At 53.0% G+C, this 19,305-nt stretch overlaps 3 protein-coding genes across 5 annotated transcripts; 2 read left to right on the top strand and 1 right to left on the bottom strand.

The window, feature by feature from the left end:
- The first annotated feature begins 6,129 nt into the window (after positions 1 to 6,129).
- Positions 6,130 to 7,089, top strand: NDUFA3 (NADH:ubiquinone oxidoreductase subunit A3). Its single transcript, XM_021003637.2, has 4 exons — positions 6,130 to 6,235; positions 6,480 to 6,554; positions 6,788 to 6,865; positions 6,957 to 7,089. Exons 1-4 carry the CDS (start codon positions 6,226 to 6,228, stop codon positions 7,046 to 7,048), a joined length of 255 nt encoding a protein of 84 aa, XP_020859296.1. The 5' UTR covers positions 6,130 to 6,225; the 3' UTR covers positions 7,049 to 7,089.
- Positions 7,090 to 7,111: 22 nt separating this feature from the next.
- TFPT (TCF3 fusion partner) lies at positions 7,112 to 10,407 on the bottom strand. Of its 3 annotated transcripts, none has more exons than XM_021003635.2 (6): positions 10,328 to 10,407; positions 9,592 to 9,850; positions 8,870 to 8,940; positions 7,653 to 7,722; positions 7,344 to 7,556; positions 7,112 to 7,261 (listed from the first exon to the last, which is right to left on the bottom strand). In XM_021003635.2, exons 2-6 carry the CDS (start codon positions 9,844 to 9,846, stop codon positions 7,130 to 7,132), a joined length of 741 nt encoding a protein of 246 aa, XP_020859294.1. In that variant the 5' UTR covers positions 9,847 to 9,850; positions 10,328 to 10,407; the 3' UTR covers positions 7,112 to 7,129. The 3 variants fall into 3 exon arrangements, with proteins under 3 accessions (XP_020859294.1, XP_020859292.1, XP_020859293.1); XM_021003633.2 differs by lacking the exon at positions 10,328 to 10,407 and adding an exon at positions 10,089 to 10,223; XM_021003634.2 differs by lacking the exon at positions 10,328 to 10,407 and adding an exon at positions 10,004 to 10,090.
- Positions 9,775 to 18,738, top strand: PRPF31 (pre-mRNA processing factor 31). Its single transcript, XM_021003631.2, has 15 exons — positions 9,775 to 9,867; positions 10,452 to 10,584; positions 14,207 to 14,391; positions 14,471 to 14,531; positions 15,225 to 15,308; positions 15,399 to 15,496; positions 15,796 to 15,902; positions 16,273 to 16,442; positions 16,562 to 16,719; positions 17,224 to 17,313; positions 17,627 to 17,754; positions 17,842 to 17,914; positions 18,037 to 18,165; positions 18,256 to 18,354; positions 18,521 to 18,738. Exons 3-15 carry the CDS (start codon positions 14,215 to 14,217, stop codon positions 18,644 to 18,646), a joined length of 1,500 nt encoding a protein of 499 aa, XP_020859290.1. The 5' UTR covers positions 9,775 to 9,867; positions 10,452 to 10,584; positions 14,207 to 14,214; the 3' UTR covers positions 18,647 to 18,738.
- The last annotated feature ends 567 nt before the right edge of the window (positions 18,739 to 19,305 follow it).

Consider the following 19,305-nt stretch of genomic DNA (forward strand, 5'->3'; position numbering starts at 1 on the left):
CTGCTTCATACTGGCTTCTGCCTTCCTCTGTCTCTCAGGGCCCAGCAGGCCACATCCCTGGAACCCTTGCCTCTCTCTGTCCCCACATCTCTTAGCTCTGTGTCCAGAATCTCCTGTGGCCTGCAGGGTACCTCTCCCTGCACAGCCACCCTTGGCCTGGAGCTTCCCTTCATATTCTCCCCATTGCTGTTCCTGGTCCCAGAGTTCTCTCTGGCCCCCCCCTATATCCTGAGGCTTCTCTGCTTCCTCCCTCTTGTCTGTCCCTCCTCCCTCTACAAAGTCTCTCTCGAGGCAGCTAGGTGGCCCAGCGCACAGAGGGCTGAACTGGAGTCTCCAAGAGTTACCTTCAGACTGGCCTCAGACACTATCTGCATGGCCTTGGACAGGCCCCAAGCTCTCTGTACCCGTTGCCCCATCCCTATCAATGAATGAATGAGAGAGGACACAGTAAGCCCTTCCTACATGCTAGGCATCATGTCAGGCTCTAGGCCAGTGATTCTCAAACTTTTCCATCTCAGGGCCCCTTTACATTCTTAAAAAAATTACTGTTAACCTGAAAGAAGCTTTTAAAAAAAATTAATTTATTTTGAATTATCAACAATCACTTCCATATGCTTTTGAGTTTTAAATTTTTCTCCCCCTTCCTCCCCACCTCCCTTCCCAAGATGGCATGCAATCTGATATAGGTTACACATATACATTCCTATTAAACATATTTTCACATTAGTGATTTTGTAAGGAAGAATTAGAACCAATAGGAGGAACCACAAGAAAGAAGCAAACAAAACAGAAGAAAAAAAATAGCAAGTGGTATCTTAGATCTGCATTCAAACTCCATAGTTCTTTCTTTGGATGTGGATACCATTTTCCATCACAAGGCCTTTGGAGATGTCTTAGATACTTGTATTGCTGAGAAGGGCTAAGTCTATCACTCTTAGTCATCTGACAATGTGGCTGTTACTGTGTACAACATTCTCCTGGTTCTGCTCACTTCACTCAGCATCAGACCATATGAGTCTCTGAAAGAGCTTTTTGGCTAACATGGGTGTTATCTCTGGTATTGACCGTATTAGAAATACAAATGGACATATTTTAATTTTTAACAATTTTAATTTGTAATAATTTATACTTGGTATATTAAATATAATATACACAATAGATTTGATAATTTATATTTATTCACTTAAAATAACAGAAATAGACCCCATTACATGTTGACTTTTTAAATAAAAAAAAGACTATCATTTCCAAATTAAAAAAAAAAACAGGGAGAAGAGCGGCATTGTGTAATATATTTGTACAAATCTCTTTGACGCTCACTTCAAAAGAGACTGGCAATATTATGTGTCAAATGGAGAAAACCCAGCCTCATAGGACTACATGACTGGAAAAGGGAGGAGTATTTTAATAGGTAAATAATGTCTTAGTTTTATTAGGAAAACAGTTTTGACCTTGCAGACCTTCTGAAAGGGTATTCAGGACTTCCTCTCCTCTCCTCCCCTCCCCTCCCCTCCCCTCCTGTCCAGAGCTCAACCATATTTAACTTTTCTAATATTCTATTCACCCCCTTAACTTCTTTCTTGTTTCTTTTGTGGTTAGATTTATCTAGTTAAGAGAGGGGAGGTTGACATCCCCCACTCATATAGTTTTGCTGTCTATTTCTTCCTGTAATTCCCTGAACTTTTCCTCTAATAATTTTGATGTTATACTACTTGGTGCATATATGTTTAGCAATAATATTACTTCATTATCTATGGTACCTTTTAGCAGGATGTAGTTTCCTTCCTTATCTCTTTTAATTAGGCCTGTTTTTGCTTTTGCTTTGTCTGAGATCAGGATTGCTACCCCTGCTTTTTTCTACTTCAGCTGAAGCATAATATATTCTGCTCCAGCCTTTTACTTTTATTCTGTGTGTACCCCCTCTGCATCAAACGTGTTTCCTGTAGACAACATATTGTAAGTTTATGGTTCTTAATATACTCTGCTATCCATTTCCATTTTATGGGAGAGTTCATCCCATTCACATCCACAGTTATGATTACTATCTGTATCTTCCTCTCCATCCTATTCCCCTTCCCCCTTGTTTTTGCTTTTTTCTCTCATTTTTCCTTTTCCCTCCTCAGTAGAATTTTGGTTTCAACCACCATCTCCCTCGGTCTGCCCTCACTTGTATTAGCCCTCTCCCTTTTCTTTTCTCTTCACTTTTCTACTTCCTATAGGGTACGTTAGATTTCTTTACCTAACTGATCATGTTATTCCCTCTTTGAACCAAATGTGATGAGAGTAAGGTTCAAACAATGCTCATCTCCCTCCCTTCTTTCCCTCTACTGTGGTTGGTTTTTGTGCCTTTTCATGTGATTATCCTTGTCTGCCTCCTCCTTTCTTCTTCTCCCAGTACAATCTCATTTCTCCACTTAATTAGATTTTTTACCATCATATCAAAGTCAACTTAAACCCACACCCTCCAAGTATGTCCCCTTTCAAATGCCATAATGACATTACACTTCTTAAGAGTTACAAGTGTCATCTTCCCTTGTAGGGATGTAAACAGTTTGCCTTATTGATAATATGCTCTTGTTTTTTTCCCTGTTTCCCTTTTCATACTTCTCTGAGTCTTGTATTTGAAGGTCAAATTTTTTGTTGAGCTCTGGTCTTTTCATCAGGAAGGTGTGGAAGTTCCCTATTTTTTTGAATGTCCATCTCTTACCCTGAAAGATTATGCTCATTTTTGCTGGGTAGTTGATTCTTGGTTGTAATCCAAGCTCCTTTGACTTACAGAATATAGTATTCCATGCACCCTGATCTTTTAATGTAGAAGCTGCAAGGTCCTGCATGATCCTGACTGTGGTTTCATGATATCTAAATTGTTTCTTTCTAGTTGCTTGCAGTATTTTCTCTTTGATCTGGTAGCTTTGGAATTTAGCTACTCTACTCCTTTGTGTTTTCAATTTGGGATCTCTTTCAGGAGGTAATTGGTAGATTCTTTCCATGACTAATTTGCTTTCTGGTCCTAGGATCTCAGGGCAGTTTTCTTTGATGATTTCCTGAAGGATGTTGTCCAAGCTCTTTTTTTTCAACATAGTTTTCAGGTAGACCAATAATTTTTAAATTGTCTCTCTTGGATCTAATTTCCAGGTCAGTTGTTTTACCAATGAGGTATTTTATGTTTTCTTGTACTTTTTCATTCTTTTGTTTCTGTTCGACTGATTCTTGCTCTCTCATAGAGTCATTAGCTTCCACTTGTCCCATTATAATTTTTAAGGAGTTGTTTTCTTCTATTAAATTTTGTGCCTCCTTTTCCATTTGGTCAATTTTACTTTTTAAGGACTTGTTTTCTAGAGTTAATTTTTGTCCTTCCTTTTCCAACCTATTGACTCTGTCTTGCATACCTCTCATTTCTTTTCCCAAATTTTTTTCTACCTCTCTTATTTGACTTTTTTTTTAAGGCAATTGGGGTTAAAAGACTTGCCCAGGGTCACAGAACTATTAAGTGTCAAGTGTTTGGTCTGAGGCTGAATTTGAACTCAGGTCCTCTTGACTTCAGGGCCAGTGCTCTATCCACTGTGCCTCTATCTCTTATTTGACTTTTAAAATCCTTGAGCTCTTCCAAGAAGGCTTTTTTGGCTTGAGACCAGTTCATATTCCCCTTTGAGGTTTCATATGTGGGTATATTAACAATGTTGTCCTCTTCTGAATTTGTGCCTTGATCTTCCCTTTCCCCAAAATAAGAATCTATGGTCATTTTCTGTTTCTGCTTTTTATTCATGATGTTTGCTTATTTTCTGACTTTTTACAAAAACAAAAAAAACAAACAAAACTGTTGAGTTCTCCTGCTGGAGTGAAGGGGGAACTTACCCAAGCTTCTTTTCCTGCTCACCGGGGCCTTGCATTTGAATGTTTGGCTCCTGGTCTCCTGGGCCTTGCACAGGAATGCTTTGTTGCTGGTGGGTTTCTGGTAGCCTGGCGCTTTCCTTCTGGAGTTGTGCTTCCCAGAGTTGTCCCAGGTTATTTCATTGTTGGAGAACACTGATGCCCATGGTCATTTTCTCAGCTGGTTTCTACTGGTTCCCCTTCCTGTATTGAGGCTCTTCGGGGTCCTGGTGTTGGCACTTGCCTGTTCCACCACCCTGGGTCTCAGAATCTACCCCTGGTATGTTGAGGTGAGACTTGTCACTGGGTTGCTGGGACATCTCCAACCTGTACTGCTCCCCCTCCTCCAGAGCAAGAAAGGCCTTTCCTGTTAATCCCCCAAGCTTCCTGGGGTACAAACTGCTGTGCATTCTCTTTTTGCCGTCTCAGGGTTTTTCCTGGGTCGATATTTTCTGGGCTTTTAGAGGTCAGTGAAGGAAGGTGAGAGCAACTTACTTTTTGCTCCTCCATTTTGGCTCCCAGAAGTGGAAGTTCCAAGCAGCTCTTTTTGTGATGGCAAAAAATTAGAAATTGAGGGGATGCCCATCAATTGGGGAATGGCTGAACAAGTTGTGGTATATGAATGTAATGGAATACTATTGTTCCATAAGAAATGATGAGCAGGTGGATTTCAGAAAAATCTGGAAAGACTTACATGAACTGATGTTGAGTGAAGTGAGCAGAACCAGGAGAACATTGTACACAGTAGCAGCCACATTGTGTAATGACTAACTTTTGATAGACTTAGCTCTTCTCAGCAATACAATGATCCAAGCCAATTCCAGAAGACTCATGATAGAAAATGCTATCCACATCCAGAGAAAGAACTATGGAGTTTGAATGCAGATCAAAGCATACTATTTTCACCTTTTTGTGTGTGTGTGTGGCTTTTCCCTTTGCTCTGTTTCCTGTTTCACAACATGACTAATGTGGAAGTATATATGTAATATGATTGTACATGTATAACCCATATGAGATTGCTTGCTGAATTAGGAAGGGGGGAGGGGAGGTACAGAGGGGAGAAAAAAATTTGGAACTCAAAATCTTATAAAAGTGAATGTTGAAAACCATCTTTAAATGTAATTAGAAAAAATAAAATATTATTAAATGGTGGGGGGAAAGACTTCAGTAACTCCATAGCAAATGTATCACCTAGAAAAAGCATAAGATATCCTTTTATACTCAAATTCATTAAACTATATGTATATTAATAATATAAAGCATATAATATTAATAAACACAAATATAGAATTTTTGGAAGAAAACCCAAACAAACCCAAACCCTAACCCACAAACCTTTTTTAGGGGTGGAGGTGGGAGTGTAAATGTTTCACTTCGTGATGAAGATGCCTAGATCTTACAGACTGTCAGACTTCTTCTGATAATGGTTTTGAATAAAAAAGACAATTTCATAAACCAAGATGAACTTTTACCAATTTTTGCATCACCTTGCCCATGACAAGTGTATTTTCTTCATGGCAGTGATTAGCAGCCGTCCACCACACCACCACCCATGTTGTTCTTCCAACTTCTGGAACTTCGGATAGACCTGTAACATCCTCTCCAGCTGCCAGGTCCCTTTTGTTTTCTGAGGATTAATTAAGCTGACAACTGATCCTGTTTGATTATGGGTTTGAGTGGTCCTTGAAATGCTTGACTTCCTCTCACCAACATCCATTGCAATATCTCTAACAGTCATTAATGTACACTCTTTAAGAGCTACAACATTTGTCTATTTCTTAGAAGTAGTATTTATTAAAAAATCATGGAATTAAAATACTGTTCAGTTGTGTCTGACTCTTTGTGACCCCATTTGGGGTTTCCTTGGGATAGATACTGGAGGGGTTTACCATTTTCTTCTCCAGCTCTTTTTACAGATGAGGAAACTGAGGCCAACTGGATTGCGTGACTTGCCTAAGATCATATAGCTAGTAAATGTCTGAAGCCACAGTTGAACTCAGGTCTTCCTGACTCCAGGCCTGGTGTTTTATCTGCTGTGCCACCTAGCAATGTGCCTGCTTCAAAGTCTACAGTCAACTTTGACCAAGAGCCACAAATCCATGCAGGTGACTCCAGGTGCGCATGCTCCGTTTAGATCTTCAGTGGAAAGAAGAGGGCTGAGATTCCCTACGGTCTGGCTCCGCCCACTCTATTCACAAAACGCACGTATCTTTTGGCCCGAGGGAGGGCAGAGAACAAATCTGGCGTGCACATGCGCACTACAAAAGGGGAGCCGGTCAGGCAGATACGCATGCGTCCTGGCTCCTACTGCCACCAATCCCAGCTGCCCCTGCGGTGACGGGGAAAGCGGCCAACATGGCGGGCAGTGAGTGCGGGTGTCAGCGGCCGGGAGAGGTTCGGGGGTCCGCGCGGGGGGGAGGGTGGGCCGGGGCGGCGCGAACAGCCCTGGGGCAGGAGGTGGGTTCCGCGGTCCGGGCAGCGGGGCGTATGTGGTCGGCCCTGTAGGGGTCAGGATCACGGATGGCGGGGTCGGGGGTCGTGGAGGGGTGACGTCTAGCCAGAGCGGAGTTCAGAGGTCAGCGGGGGCTTTCCCGTCTTCTCCCTGCCAGGACTGGGCCGGTTCCTGAAGGAGATCTGGGCCAAGGAGCCGGTGCTGACCGCGTCCTTCGCCATCGGCACTTTGGGTGAGCCCCACGTCCCGGGCTTGGGGAGGGCCAGGGTCAAGGTCACCGTCGGGGGGGGGAAGGGGGGCGGTCATTGCCCTGGTGCCCCTTCCTCTGCCCTGGGCCTGGAAGGCGCCCCCTCTCCCGCATATCCGAGGATCGGACGCGGCTCTGGCCTCCCGGTAAGCCCCTCGAGGGCAGCGGCTGCTTCAGAGCGAGGACCCCAGGCCCTGATTCTGCCGTCTCCCCTACAGCTATGCTCGTGCCTCCCTTAAGCCCCTACACCAAGTACACAGGCATGGTCAACCGAGCTACCCCTTACAACTACCCCGGTGAGTCCCCGGCCTCGGGAGAAGCAGGGATTGGGGGCTGGGGGGGAAGAGGACCAGGCCAATGAGTCTCCTTTCTTCTTCCCACCTCTAGTTCCTGTTCGAGATGACGGCAACATGCCTGACATCCCCAGCCATCCTCAGGATCCCCAGGGTCCTTCCCTCCAGTGGCTGAAGAATCTGTGAATCCCCCCATCTGCTCCCCCCAAATAAACATCCTTGTCTTATCCTGCGAGTCTCCACCAGGGCTTCGAGGGAGGCAAAGCTTTATTGGGGGGTAATGTCAAAGGGAGGGCTGGCCAAACTGGGGTAGGAAAGCAGTTTGCCTGGGCCTCGGGCCACCCATCCCGTGGTGAGGGCCTCATCTGCCTCGAAGCCAAAGTCATCCTCCACTTTGATCTGAGGGAAAAGAAAGAAGGGGAGGGTGAATTCCTTTGAAAATCCACTTTTGCCTTGATTCCCCTCATCTCTACATGCTTACCTGGCCCGGGCCTAGCTCTGGGGTTAGCAACACCCCACCTCGGCGTCCATCCCGGGGGGCCCTCCGTCTCTTTCTTCCACTGGGGCCTTCCCCAGGTGGGGGACTGCTGGGCTCAGGGGGCCTCCGAGGGGGAGGTGACAGGCTTTCCTTTTCTGGTGGCTCATTCTCTGCATTTCCTGGGGTGGGGGCATCAGGGCCTTGGCTACCCTCATCCTAGAGTGGGACCAAGGCAAGAACAGAGTGTTCACCCCTTCTAGGACCATGGTCTCTCCACCCGCTGTGGCCCAGGGTTCCGGCCCAAGGCCTCACCTCCAGGACAATAGTGAACTGGCTCTTCCGGTAGTCATCTCCGTAGGAATCCAGGACTCGCATAAGAAACCTGGGGCCAGGACAGGGGAAGCCTTATGAAGTGAGAAGCTGGAGCAGCCAGGATTTGAGTCCTGGTTTTCCCTCTGCTTTTTCAGGGGTCTTCAGACCAGCTCCTCTCACTGTGTTGATGTTGATGGGTCTGATCTCTCAGGGTCTCTCCACCCACATGCTGTATATGGCACGTGTAGTTCACTCCCCAAGTTCCCTTCTGCAACCTCAGTCTTAACTCTGGCTGTTCATGGACCAGCTCTTCTGAGGATGGAAACCTTAGGGTCCTCTCTGTGGCTCCTACAGTCAGTCCCTTAGTCTCCAGTTCAGGGGTGGGGAGCCTGCAGCCCTAAGACCACATGGGGCCTGAAGGATTTGTTCTGTAAAATGTGAATTCAGTCAAAAGGCTGGACTTAAGGATTTAGAAGGCCACATGTGGCCTTAATGCTGTAGGTTCGGCACCCCTGCTCCATTAGTCCTAGCATGCTAGTCCTCCCAGCTGCCTTCCCCTCACAGAAAGTTCCATCTACTTGGCATATAGCCTCTTCCATTCCAATGTGCCCTCCTTGAGAGTAATGACTTTTTGTCTTTCTCCCCAGTGCTTGGCACACTGACCAGCACATAGCAGTAACTTAATAAATGCTTGCTGACTGACATAAGTAAACATGAGGCCATTTGGAGGGAATGCTGAAACTGGAGGGAGGTGGGAAGTCAGAAGGGGCACCTGAGCTTTAAAAGGAACATAAAGATTCTGAGACAGAAAGGAGAGCATTCCCAGAATGCACTGAAGCAGGAGGAAAAGGGAGAGGGACGTGTGGGAACACAGAGTGTTTACAGAGTAGTAACAGGAACTGATTGGAGAAACAGGTGGGGGCCCACATATGGGGGGGGCTTTAAATATCAGGCTGAGGAGCCTGTATGATATCCTGAAGCCAATGGGAAGCCATGTAAGATCTGCCAGCAGGGAATTTATATGCTCAGAACTGTTTGGGGAATATTAATTTACCTTCCAAGGACCTACTTAGCTGCTGTCTCCACAGACAGAGAGCTCATAGTTTTATCTTGGCTTAAAATCCCCCTTTACCCCAAAATTCTGGCAAGGGAGCCTTTCCAGCCCTAGACTTTGTCCTTAGATACCCCCACTGTTCTGGTCCAATTTTCAACTTCACCTTCGCTCTTGCCTGAGCCTCCTTGTGATTCTCTGCACCTGGTGAAGTCTATTCAAGACCCGCTCATTCACCTGAGGGTGACAGAAAAGATCAGATCAGGGAGGATTCCCTCCCTCCCCCCATTCCCTTGGTCTTCCCTCAGGTGTGACAGAACATCCCACTACCATTTATAACAACATTTTAGTCCCAGGAAATAAGCTCCGATAAGGAATGTTTCAAAGTTGTTTAGTCCAAGGACCTTTTCACAAAGGAGAAATGGATCAGAGGGAAGTAATTTAGTCACAGTACTGGAGAGTCACTGATCAGACCATCTTGGGGGTGGTGTAAGGCTTGGGGGTGAGGGACCCGGGCAGTCACACAAGGTTGTTTAGAATCACCCTTGGAGACACGGGATCCAGAAGGCAGGCTAGAGGCTGCTAAACGTAAAGTCTTTCACGGCTCAAGTACTGGATGGGAGGGACATGGTAGATCTCAGTTCATGCAGAGCTGTGAAGGGTCTGGAGGCAAACATGAAGACTGCCATCATCTCCCAAGTGTTAGTTAGAAGGGCTGGTCAGAGAAGAGGATTAGACCTCTAGGGGGATGGATCTGGACATAGCCTGGAAGTGCCTGGGTCTAAAAGGCAGGGATGGGGGGGCGGGGGTGGTGGAGGAAAGCTCCCTCCCCCGAGGCGATGGAAGGGAAAGGGCCAGCCCAAGGTCTGCGAGCCGACTGGGGCGCACCTGCTCGATCTCCCGGCAGCGCCGGCCCAGCGCCTGGTACTTGCGGCGGCTCAGCTCTCGCTGGCGACGCCGTCGGCCCCGGGCCGCCTCCTCCTCCTCCTCCCGCTCGCGCAGCCCGGGCCCACCCAGGGCTCCCCCGACGAATTCCACTTCCGTTTCCAGCTCGGACTCGAGGATGTGCCCGCCGAAGAGCGGAGGCAGCGCCAGCTCCGAGCCCGGCGGCGCCGAGAACTCCTCGAAGCCCACGCCAGCCATGGCGCTGCCGGGGAGCAAAGGGTTGGTTAGGGGCCCTGATTTCGGGGACCCTGTTCCCCCACTTCCTTCCCCCCAACCCCCCCGGGGCCTTCCGTCCCCCTCCTCCGGGGCCCCGGTGCTCCCTCTCCCAGCCTTCCCTTCCGGGACCTTTCGTCACCTCCTCTGGGGGCCCCCCGGTGCTCCCTCCCCGGGCCTTCTCTCCTTTCCCTCTGGGAACCCCGGAGCAACCTCACGTCCCGCACCTACAGCCACCGTCTTGGCTGGAGCGGCCGGGGAGACCACAACTCCCAGCAGGCCCCGGGGCAGCCGGCCCTTGCACAGCCCAGGCCTCTGCCCTGGCTTCTCCTGGGAGTTGCAGTTCTCCCCAAGGTCCAAGGCTCTGGGTCTCTGGCCTCCCTGCGGGGATCCAGAGAGCCAGGGGCCCGGGGGTCCAGGCCATCATCCCTCTCAGCGACTCCAACATGCAGGGCTTCCAACCTACCCGGCCTGCGGAGTTGCCGGAGGGCCCCGCGAGTGTAGTTCGGCTTCACTTGGTTCCCCCCCCCCCCCGCGCCTCTCTGGGCGCCGCCGCCGATTTTTATTGGTTCTTCCGGGCAACCAATCAGCGGTTGCTGATGTCGTCACAACCGTGCGCCCCTCTGAGGGCCTGGAGCATGCGCGAGGTGGAGCCGGGTGGGCGTTACGTCACTTTCCCGAGACGCTTTCTACAGACATCCCGCACCGGCTGGTGAGGAGGCGGTGAGCGAGCTACGGTTGGGGGCTGGGGGCTGGGGGCCTGGGGGGCTGGGGGCGGCGGGGCCAGGGCGGCCTAGGTCTTCTCTCCCCCCGGAACCTGCATTCTAGGGACTCGACGCGTTCTCGTTTAAATAAATCGGAGATGATTCGCAGAGTGCGCCGAACGCGGGGGCAAATCCGGGCTGGCTGCACGGAGGCGGCGACGGGGAAACGGGCCCTGTGCAAATGCGCGGAGGCGGGAGGTGGAGGGCCGAGGTGTGCACCCAGTCAGCCGCCCCCTCTGGCACGGCCAGGGCAGGCTGGAGAGGGCAGCTTCCCTTGGACAGCCGAGGGCGGGGGGCATCGAGGCAGGAAGACCCCCCCCACCCCCTCTAGCAGGCTATGGCAGTGGTCCGGGATGAGGGGATGAGGTCCTGCACCGGGGAGATGCTGCAGAGGTAGAAACAAGAGGCCTTGGCCTGAGCTTGGGAAAGGGGCGAAGAGGGAAACTGAGGCAGGCTCCGACTTTGGTGACCATGGGGGCAGTTTAGAGGAGGGGCAGGTTAGGAAGAAATGGGGGAGGAATGATGGGTTTTGCAGATGGGGCAACTGAGGCCCAGAGATGTTAAGTGCCTTGCTCAGGCAATAGGTGGGGTAGCCAGGGTTCCAGCCGAGGGCATCTGACTGCAGACTTCCCCGGGGGTGCTTTGAAGGAAGCTGGGGGTCTGTGAAGTGGAAGTGGGGAACCTGAGCAGAGACACAGAGATGGGGGACGGAATGTGTCCGGGTTCAAGCAGAGACCCCAGGTGACTGGGGCAGTGGAGCGATGGAGGCCACCAGGCACTGTAGACAAACCGTGATTGTGGCTAACCTAGGACAGCCTCATCTCATTGGACCCTCATGACACTTTGAGATAGGTGTTATCACGCCCATTTTACAGATGAGGAAACTGAGGCAGGCTTGTGACTTGCCCAGGGCCACACAACTTAGTGTGAGTCTGAAGCAGGATCCAAATGTAGGTTTTTCTGGACTCCCAGGGCGAGGGGGCTCTCTGCTGTGCCACCCAGCAGTCTGGGAGTTTTTGAACTGAAGCTTGGTAAAGGGGAAGGTGAATCAGTTCTGTCTTGGCTATGTTGAGCTGGCTCTTGGAGGCCCGCCCAACTGGAGATGCCCAGCAGGCAGATGGTGATTTGGGATTGTGTCTCGGGAGGGAGACTAGAGTGAGGCGTCAGGATTTGGGATCCTAGAGATGGGAGCTGCGGAGGTCATGGAGGGAGATCCCGACAGAAGAGTGCCTGGGGACGACTTGGGAGAGAGCAGGCTGGGGCAGAAGCCTTGAGGAAGAACATGTTTGGAATGGCCACTGCAGGGAATGCGATAGGGGCGCAGTCAGGGGTAAAAAGGCAGGCATTCAGCTGTGATGATCTGGTGAGGTACAAGAAAACCAGTTTATGGTAAAACAGTGGGACTGACGGTTGAGGTGTGGCCTGGTGTGAGCGGGGGAGGCATTCAGGACTGGACACAGTGGGCAGTTGTAAAGGACAGAAGACGTAGGCAGGGGCGATGTCCTGGAAGAACAGGGAGAGGCGAAGGGCTTTTTGTTCTCTAGGAGGTGGAGGAGTGAGGTGGGGGAAGAGCTCGAAGGATCTGAGCCATGTCTGGGGAGAGAGCTCCGGAGTTCAGAATCAAGGAGATAAGGCCAGTGACGGCAGAGGAGGGCATGTTGGCAGTCATTGGTGCCGGAGGTCAAGGCAGATTTAGGTTGATGTGAGAACTAAGAGTGTTTGAGCAGATGTGAACATGTGGAGTTCTTGGATGTGAGGGCATGAGTTGGCATGGGAGCCAGGTACTGGAAGTCTTTAGAAAGGAGGAAGAGTGACCTGAGGGCTGGGCAAATGAGTTTGGAGGAGGGGGATGGAGCCTGAGAGCCACCCTCAAGGGGTGGCAGCAGACCGAGGGGTTGGGGTGGGGGCGCTGCTGCAAGTGGGTCCCTCTCGCTCCTTCTGGCCTAGGGAGTCTGTGTGAGGTGGGCAAGAAGGGAAGAAGGGATGGAGATGGAGTAGCCAGCTTTTTTTTTTTGCATGGAAGAGGAAGGAAGAGTGTGGGAGAGGGCTGAGAGGGGAAGGAGGGTTTGCCTGAGCAGACCGAGTCCCAGCTGTGAGGGGAGAAGGTCCAGGGACCTCCTGCTGTCCATAGTCCCAGGATGCTGGAGAGCATACCTGGTGACCAGGCCCCTGGGGCCTGGCTGAACTGATGCTGTGACTACACTCAGGAGATCTCAGTTCTTGGGCCTCATCCTGAGATGGGGAGCTGAGCCCTGACCAAAAGCTGTGGGAGCCGGAGGTGAGCGTGGCCGGCCACTCAACGGTCAGCCGTCCCGCTGGCGCCGTGAAGCCAGGTGGGGCTAGCTGCTCTAGATGCAGTGGGCCCAGTCCTGTGCTGCCTGCCCCGGGCCTTGTCCAGCTCTGTCTGTAGCCCCCTGGTTCTTCGTCTGTTCCTGCCTGGGGGACGTGTGTCCCATCTGCCCCGTGTGCTTTGCCTCCAGACCCACCTTCCCCTTGACCTGCCCATGCCCGTTTCTCTTTACTCTACCCCTCGTTTTTTTCCACAGAGCTGTCTCTCTGTCAACGCGTTGCTTTTTCTCTCCTTGTTTTCATGACTTTGCTTCAGGATTTATCCGTATCTCTGCCTGCCTACAGAATGTGTCCTGTTCCCCACCCCCCCCGACCTGGCATGGACTCAAGCATTTGGTCACTTTCTTCATGTATTTCTCCCCACTTTTCTCTCCCTCTGTGCTTGTTTCTGTCTGTTTGCCTGCCCTTCTGCACCTTTATCTCTGTCTCTTACGTCTGTCTGTCCCTTTGGGTGTACCTGTCTGCATCCCTCTCGCTCCTTCTGGTCCAGGGAGTCTGTGTGAGGTGGGCAAGAAGGGAAGAAGGGATGGAGATGGAGTAGCCAGCTTTTTTTTGCATGGAAGAAGAAGGAAGAGTGTAGGAGAGGGCTGAGAGGGGAAGGAGAGTTTGCCTGAGCAGATTGAGTCCCAGCCTAGTCCCAGCCGAGAGGGCAGGAGGAGTAGCAAGCCTGGAAGAGGAAGGCAGTGTCTGTGGTGCCTGTGTCCCTGCCTCTCTGTGGCCCAGGGGCCTGGGAGAAGGAGTCCAGCGAGGTGACTGGCCTGGAGTTCTGGCTCTGCCTCTTCAGCCCTGTGACCTTGGCCAAGTCTCTTCCCTCGTTAGTTAAACCCGATCTCCAGGCTCCTCCCAGCTCTGATTTCTACTTTCTCCATGTCTTATGCTCAGTGTTGTCTGTGCCTCTAGATCCCAGATTCCATCTGACTCTACCACTCCCCTCCTTCCTATCAGCATACACACACTCATGCTGGCTTTTCCTGGCTCTTTGTTACTGTGGTGTCCTTTGACCCCAAGCTAGACACCCTTGTCCCATGGCCTGTCCCTTGCCAGGGTCTGCCCCTTCTCCATTGGTGTCACCAGGCCTAGCCCGCAGGCCCGGCCTCCTCCTTCCCCATGGGATACGAGCATAGACTCTGACTAGCAGCTCAGCGGCTGGCTGCTCATGGGTCTCCTCTCTTACAAAATTGAGGGGTTGGACAAGACGACTTGATTTGACCCCTGGGGGTGGAATGTCCTAGGCCTCAGAATGTCGCTAGCAGATGAGCTCCTGGCTGACCTGGAGGAGGCGGCCGAGGAGGAAGAGGGGGGGAGCTTTGGAGAAGAGGAGGAGGAGCCTCCCATTGAAGATGTCCAGGAGGAGATGCAGCTGGACCTCTCAGGGGACTCAGTTAAGAGCATCGCCAAGCTATGGGACAGCAAGATGGTGAGTGGGGAGAGAAGGCGGGGGGGATGATGTGGCACTCCAGGCCTGCGGCTCTGACTTGAACCTTTACCTCTTTCAGTTTGCTGAGATCATGGTGAAGATTGAAGAGTATGTCAGCAAACAGGCCAAGGCTTCTGAAGGTAACCCATCCCTCCCTTTGGGTGATGTGGCCTGCAAGGCCATGGAGCATAAGGCAAAAGGCACAGGATTTAGAATCCAAGGACCTGGGTTCAAATCGTACTCCCAGCATCCACTCCCTGGGTGACCTTGGACAAGCCATTTCTCCTTTTGGGGCTTTTTTGGTTCTCCTGTGAAATGAGGCTGTTTGGCTGTGATGGCCCCTGGGGTCCCTCCCAGTTGTAATTCAAGGCTATGCTGCAGCACCATTTTGGGACCTCAGGGTCGGACAGCCAGAACCCTGGGGTCTGGCTCCCAAATTCCGCTACCCACCAGGGACACAGAGCCCACATCTATAGCTGGAAGCATTCGGGCCAAGCTCCTCATTCCCCAGAGGAGGAACCTGAGGGAGGCCTCCTCCCATTTCCCTGCCTCCCCAGGGGGAGGGGGGAGAAAAAGAAAGCCCTTGGAACCACTGTGTGCGTTGGAGCAGATCTCGTTCCTGCATGGAGTCTGTCCCCTCAGCCGAGGTGGGGGCCAGGACAGGGAGGGCCTGCTCATTCCATTGACCAGAGACCTCAAGGCTTTCCAGGGCTGTGGTTATTGTCCTTTTTCTTCTGGTACTTGTTCACTCTGCATCAGTTCCCTCAAGTCGGATGTTTCCTTTCCTGAGTGGGAGAGTCCGTGGCCTCATGATTTCCCCTCTGTCCTCACAGTGACAGGGCCAGTTGAGGCAGCCCCTGAGTACCGGGTCATTGTGGATGCCAACAACCTGACTGTGGAGATTGAGAATGAGCTGAGTGAGTGAGTGAGCGAGTGAGGGGGCAGCTGAGGGGTGGGGGCGGGGGCTCCCAGAGGGAGCCCACAACTGTCATCTCTCCTCTCTGAAGATATCATTCACAAGTTTATCCGGGACAAATACTCAAAGCGCTTCCCAGAACTTGAGTCTCTTGTTCCAAATGCCCTGGATTACATCCGGACGGTGAAGGTGAGTAGGCCGGGGTGGGGGATGTGTGTGTGTGTGTGTGTCCCCGCGCATGTGAGAGGCAGGAGAGGAGGAAATTTGGACATTGTTGGGGGGAGGGGGAAGTGGGGAGACACAGGCTTGTCCTAAGGGGTGTCCAGTTGGGGGGGGAGGCAATGAGTCTGGAGTAGTCTGTTTCTAAGACCTTTGTCTGAGAGGGCTGAAGGTGGGCTGGGCATCAGGAGGAGTTGGACCCTGTGGGCAGGCCCAGGTGGACTGACTTTTCCCTAGACTCTCGATGTCCCCTCTTCTTTACTCCTCAGGAACTTGGAAACAGCCTGGACAAGTGTAAGAACAATGAGACCTTGCAGCAGATCCTGACCAATGCCACCATCATGGTGGTCAGCGTGACGGCCTCAACTACCCAGGGGTACGTGTAGGGCCGGCTGCCACCTCCTTACCTGGCCATGTTATCTCCCTCTCTTTGCCTTATTTTCTTTACATGTAAGTGGGGGCTGATGATTCTCTTGTCTGCCTCCCTCCCAGAGCGATTGATCCATGTTTCAGATGGCCAGAGCCTGGGGGCAGCCTGTCTGCAGGCCAAAGGGGCTGAGGTGTTCCCACCTGTCCTGTTATGCCCTATCCCAGGTGTGGCCTTGTGCAGAGGAGGCTCAGGTCACTTCCCGCCCCGGCCCCCTAGCTAACAAGCATCAGTCAGGCTCAGAGTTGGAAGGTGGGGCCTTCACCCCCCATGTCCGGGGGGCTCCTGGGGTGAGGGGCCTGACACCCTGGCTCCCTAGGCAGCAGCTATCTGAGGAGGAGCTGGAGCGCCTGGAGGAGGCCTGTGACATGGCGCTGGAGCTGAACGCTTCCAAGCATCGCATCTATGAGTACGTGGAGTCCCGCATGTCCTTCATCGCCCCCAACCTCTCCCTCATCATCGGTGCCTCAGCTGCTGCCAAGATCATGGGTGAGGCCTGGGGACCTCGGGGGAGAAGGTACCCAGTCTGGGTGGGGTGTGGGGAAGGCTGGGAAGAGATCCTGGGGGCAGGCCCTGCCTCCCCTCATAGCTTCCTTGGCCCCGCCTAGGCGTGGCTGGCGGTCTGACCAACCTCTCCAAGATGCCGGCCTGCAACATCATGCTGCTTGGGGCCCAGCGCAAGACGCTGTCGGGCTTTTCGTCCACCTCCGTGCTCCCGCACACAGGCTACATCTACCACAGTGACATTGTGCAGTCTCTCCCCCCGGTGAGCCCTCCTCTGTCCAGAATGTGCAGGCTGTGTGTGCACGCTTACATACATGTGTGCACCACACACTGAGTACTCCTGTGAGGCAGCAGTTTTTTATAGACGAGGACACTGAGTGACACAGCCCCGGCCAGCCTGCCTCTCCATCCATGTGTCCTTGCTTGTTTTCACCACCTGTCATCTACATTCATATCTCCCTACCCCCATGTACAGGCAGGCCTTAGTGCTTTTGGGCAAGCCCCTTCTCTCTGAGCCTCAGTCTTGCTGTCTATACAATGGGGTCGGAGGTTAGTTAGACATTAGAATCAAATCTTCAAGACTGCAAAGGAAACCCATTAGTGTGAACTACAGGGTCCAAGTGAAACGCCTAACAGACCACTGCCCAGACTAGGGTTTAGCAAGCCTGCTCTTGAAGTGCTGTCGTCTCTGGAAAGGACAGTCTGGGAGGGGGGAGGTGGCGAGGGTCACTGCACCCCATGACAGAGTGTGTCCTGCTCATCTAAGGATCTGCGGCGGAAGGCAGCTCGCCTGGTGGCTGCCAAATGCACCCTGGCCGCGAGAGTGGACAGTTTCCACGAGAGCCCTGAGGGGAAGGTATGAAGGCCGGGGAGGATCTGCCTCTGTTCCCCCTTTGCTGTGGGCAGGCCTTATCCCCTGGGTGACACCAGGAACCTTGGGATTTGGGGGTATGGGGGGGTGCCATCCTGCCTGTGCCCCTCATCAGCTGACTGAGAGCAGACACTGTCCCTTCTGCTGTAGTTTGCAGTGAGACCCTAATGGCTCAGGGTTTACTGATGACAAAATGGGAAATCGAGGCCCAGACCAGGGACAGGGTCCTTGTCTGCCCCCTTCTCCATGTGTGGCTGTGGGGATGGCTCCTCCTTCAGCCTCGTGCCCCTCCCCCCAGGTAGGCTATGACCTCAAGGACGAGATCGAGCGGAAATTTGACAAATGGCAGGAGCCCCCCCCTGTGAAGCAGGTGAAGCCGCTGCCCGCCCCCCTAGACGGGCAGAGGAAGAAGCGCGGTGGCCGCAGGTGAGGACGGGCCCTGCTTGCTGCAGGGGCGCTTGCAGCTAACTGCATCTCCTTGCCTTCATCCCTCCCCTCTCTGCCCTTTCCCAGGTACCGAAAGATGAAGGAGCGTCTGGGGCTGACTGAGATTCGCAAACAGGCCAATCGCATGAGCTTTGGGGAGGTGAGACCCTTCCCTGGGTGTGTTCCCCCCCCCACTGGGCCCTCTTTGGGGGGGGTGAGGCCGCCCCTGCCCACCCCCTCTCTGGAGGGCTGGGCTCTCACAGCTCCTTTCTGTCTCCCTAGATTGAAGAGGATGCTTACCAAGAAGACTTGGGCTTCAGCCTGGGCCACCTGGGCAAGTCGGGCAGTGGGCGTGTGCGCCAGACTCAAGTCAACGAGGCTACCAAGGCCCGGATCTCCAAGACTCTGCAGGTGCCCGGGGAGGTGGGGCTGTGGGAGCAGGGGGGGTGTCAGCATGGCGGATGGGGGCCCGGGTGCCAGGCTGTTCTCTTGCACCCATAGCGGACCCTGCAGAAGCAGAGCGTGGTCTACGGTGGCAAGTCAACCATTCGAGACCGGTCCTCGGGGACAGCATCCAGCGTGGCCTTCACACCCCTGCAGGTACTGCCTCAGGCCCCTGGTCTGACGGGGGAGGGTGGGGGGCTGCCCTCCTCAGTGTGAATGTGTGTGTGTGTGTGTGTGTGTGTGTACGGGAGGGAGTGGGGGGCTGGGGGAGGGCCAGTGTGGAGCTGCCCCCACCTCAGCGCCCCTCCCGCCCCCTCCGCAGGGCCTGGAGATCGTGAACCCGCAGGCCGCTGAGAAGAAGGTAGCTGAGGCCAACCAGAAGTACTTCTCCAGTATGGCCGAGTTCCTCAAGGTCAAGGGGGAGAAGAGCGGGGTGCTGTCCACGTGATGGGCCCACCCAAGACCAACTGCCCCCCCCCTTAGTTTCCTCTTGTAATTTTTAAAGAAAAAGTTAAAAAACAAATAAAAACGTTTAATAAAGGGGCTGGGTTCTTCTGTGTGGGGAAAGTGATGGCATCCTAGCCTCTGGCCTCAGTTTCCCTCCTGGTAGCAGGAGGGTCCGTTTTACAGAGAGAGAGAAGCTGAGGGGCAAGGCCCGCCCCGGCCCTCGGGCCAATCAGGTCCCCCTCCTGGCAGGCGCGCCCCCTCATTGGTGGCTCAAGGAGGAGTGGCGGTCACACCGGCCAGCGGCGCGCCGGCAGCTCGCGGCCCTGGGGCCCGCCTTCTGCCCACCGTCCAATGGGCGCCGAGCCCTGGCTCCTCCCTCGGTGACTGCCTCTGGCGCTACGGGCTGTGGGCCCGGGCCCAGAGCGAGGCCAGGCTTTCTCCACCGAGGAGGATGCGAGGAAGGATCGGGCCCCGGAGCAGCTCGGATAAAATCGCTCGCCCCGACCCCACCTCTCGGCCAATAGCGGAGCATCGGACGCCGACGGCTGCCAGTGAGCGCGGCGCTGCGGAGATTCTGACGGCCCTCGCAAGCTTGGGAACGCCCCCCAAATTCTGGAGGCGGGGCTGAAGCTAGGGCTGGCCAATGGCGAGGCCGCTCCC

This window comes from Phascolarctos cinereus, unplaced genomic scaffold, assembly GCF_003287225.1.
Source record: "Phascolarctos cinereus isolate Bilbo 61053 unplaced genomic scaffold, phaCin_HiC Scaffold_726;HRSCAF=1367, whole genome shotgun sequence".
Taxonomy (NCBI): Eukaryota; Metazoa; Chordata; class Mammalia; order Diprotodontia; family Phascolarctidae; genus Phascolarctos; species Phascolarctos cinereus.

What these genes read in the sequence shown, in the direction of transcription:
- NDUFA3 (XM_021003637.2), top strand. An exon ending in CTTCGCCATCGGCACTTTGG is followed by an intron (nt 6,555 to 6,787) that starts GTGAGCCCCACG and finishes TCTCCCCTACAG; the next exon opens with CTATGCTCGTGCCTCCCTTA. An exon ending in TACCCCTTACAACTACCCCG is followed by an intron (nt 6,866 to 6,956) that starts GTGAGTCCCCGG and finishes TCCCACCTCTAG; the next exon opens with TTCCTGTTCGAGATGACGGC.
- TFPT (XM_021003635.2), bottom strand. Translation starts at nt 9,846, where the DNA reads ATGGCTGGCGTGGGCTTCGAGGAGTTCTCGGCGCCGCCGGGCTCGGAG. An exon ending in AGGCTCAGGCAAGAGCGAAG is followed by an intron (nt 7,723 to 8,869) that starts GTGAAGTTGAAA and finishes TCCTGGCCCCAG; the next exon opens with GTTTCTTATGCGAGTCCTGG. An exon ending in AGTTCACTATTGTCCTGGAG is followed by an intron (nt 7,557 to 7,652) that starts GTGAGGCCTTGG and finishes GTCCCACTCTAG; the next exon opens with GATGAGGGTAGCCAAGGCCC.
- PRPF31 (XM_021003631.2), top strand. Translation starts at nt 14,215, where the DNA reads ATGTCGCTAGCAGATGAGCTCCTGGCTGACCTGGAGGAGGCGGCCGAG. An exon ending in ACGGCCTCAACTACCCAGGG is followed by an intron (nt 15,903 to 16,272) that starts GTACGTGTAGGG and finishes CTGGCTCCCTAG; the next exon opens with GCAGCAGCTATCTGAGGAGG. An exon ending in TTGTGCAGTCTCTCCCCCCG is followed by an intron (nt 16,720 to 17,223) that starts GTGAGCCCTCCT and finishes TGCTCATCTAAG; the next exon opens with GATCTGCGGCGGAAGGCAGC.